We start from the raw sequence: 1,726 nt of genomic DNA, 5'->3' as shown, positions 1-1,726 counted from the left end.
AGAGCTCCTGCGCTTATGTTGGTTATATCCTTACAATGTTGCATAGCCTATATCCTCAGAAGGACGTATAGCCTACTGGGACGGTAGGCTACCCAAGTTGAGAGACCGCTCTCTCCATGAAAATATTCCAGCTAAATCCTTTAGATCTGTATGACTGTTATGGCACTTTTTAAATGGGTGAATGATTAAGCATCTAACTTATAACATTGTAAATATGTTAGATTGTTTTTAAATCGCTTGATTTTAATTGCTTGTAGGCCTAATTATGTCACTTGGAAATATTTGATAAATGAGTGCCTGTGTCCCACAACCCAGTAGCCTATTAAATGGCTTTTTTTTTAATTATAAAAAATAAAGATTTGAATGCACATCACTTGTTGGGTGCTGGGTTAAAAAGGTCATTGTATGAAATGTACTGGAGCGACGAGTCTACACGTTTGATTTGATTGTTAATTATGATTGACAGAGTAACATTAATTTCGCAAAATGTTTCTTCGGTGCAAAATCAATTTTGTTTATTCATAGGCCTACAGAATATAATTTGTTCCGTAGAACATAGCCTACTATTAATGCAAGACAAGTGTAGTATGCGCGGTCAACATGCAATGACAGTGAGGAAAGGAATATTAAATAAATGATGTAGGCTATAGGCTAATTATTATATCATATTATATTATATTACAGTACTCTCAACTGCGCATGCTTATAATGTGAAAAACTCCGTTTACGCCGTCCACACGGCGACGCATAAACGCCGTTTTTTTAAATCTACACTGTGGCCGGAGTTTTCAAAAAGATGCGTTTACATGGACCAAAAACGCATTTGCGTGTGGACGAACCCCCCAAAACGCATATAAAAAGCTACGTTTATGAAAATACCCGTGTACGTGTGGACGAAGGCTTAAAAGCTGGAAGTCTCTTACAAACTAGGCTACTGCAGTTTTCCCTGACTTCACTGCTGACAGAATGAACTTGAAGCTGTAATGAGGAAACAATGCAGAACGCCAAACCGAGTTCCGGATGTGACAACATCTCGGCTAACCGACCGAACAGACAAAATTAGGACGGCTACCGCACACCTGAACCTCTGAATGACATCATATTATAGTCTGGACCAAGCAGAGCCGAATTTATTTAGGCTTTAAAAGTGTAGCATGCATCAACCTTTAGTTTTAGTTTAGTTTTCATTTATTTTAGTATTTATTTTATTTTGTATATTATCGTAATATGGGGTAATCAGGGGCGAGATTCAAAACGTTCAGAAAGATAGTGAAAATATCTAATCTCCCGATGCATCTCGATGTGACGCGTTGTGAGAATGTAGATCGGTTATTTTCACTATTAGTGAAGCTTTGTGGCACAGGGCTTTAACAGGGCTTAAAACTGGCACAGCTAAATGACATGATTTTAGTTAGTTTTAGTAAATTTTTTCAACACAATACAGTTTCAGTTAGTTTGTTCTTAATAAAGCCTCGTTTTTATTTCAGTTACCTAAAATGTTTTTTTGTTTTTGTTTTTTATTCTAGTTTTCATTATTTCATTAGTTTAATTAACTATAATAATCTTGCCCTGTACCTACCGTCATAGATCCATTGGCGTACGTGTCCTTTGGTTCATAGGTTATGACAGCTCCATAAAAGTTGTTCTGTTGGGCTCCTCCATGCTGGGCTCCACAGAGCAACAGCAACACGACTGGTATTGAAGAGAGACTCATGGTTTACTGTGG

The 1,726-nt window shown here is 37.3% G+C and overlaps 1 protein-coding gene across 1 annotated transcript in view; it reads right to left on the bottom strand.

Annotated features, from left to right (window-relative positions):
• LOC308101345 (uncharacterized protein) overlaps positions 1-1,714 on the bottom strand; it is a gene marked incomplete at both ends in the record, with an annotated part of 104,168 nt that extends 102,454 nt beyond the window's left edge. The window contains one exon of the mRNA XM_080450769.1: positions 1,580-1,714. Within this exon, the coding sequence (XP_080306895.1) occupies positions 1,580-1,714 (135 nt within the window). The remainder of the gene's footprint in view (positions 1-1,579) is intronic.
• Between the last annotated feature and the right edge of the window lie 12 nt (positions 1,715-1,726).

This window comes from Gymnoscopelus braueri (genome assembly GCF_963280865.1).
Source record: "Gymnoscopelus braueri genome assembly, chromosome: 15".
Taxonomy (NCBI): domain Eukaryota; kingdom Metazoa; phylum Chordata; class Actinopteri; order Myctophiformes; family Myctophidae; genus Gymnoscopelus; species Gymnoscopelus braueri.
Note: the sequence above shows the minus strand (reverse complement) of the source record. Positions and strands in the feature narration are given on the sequence as shown.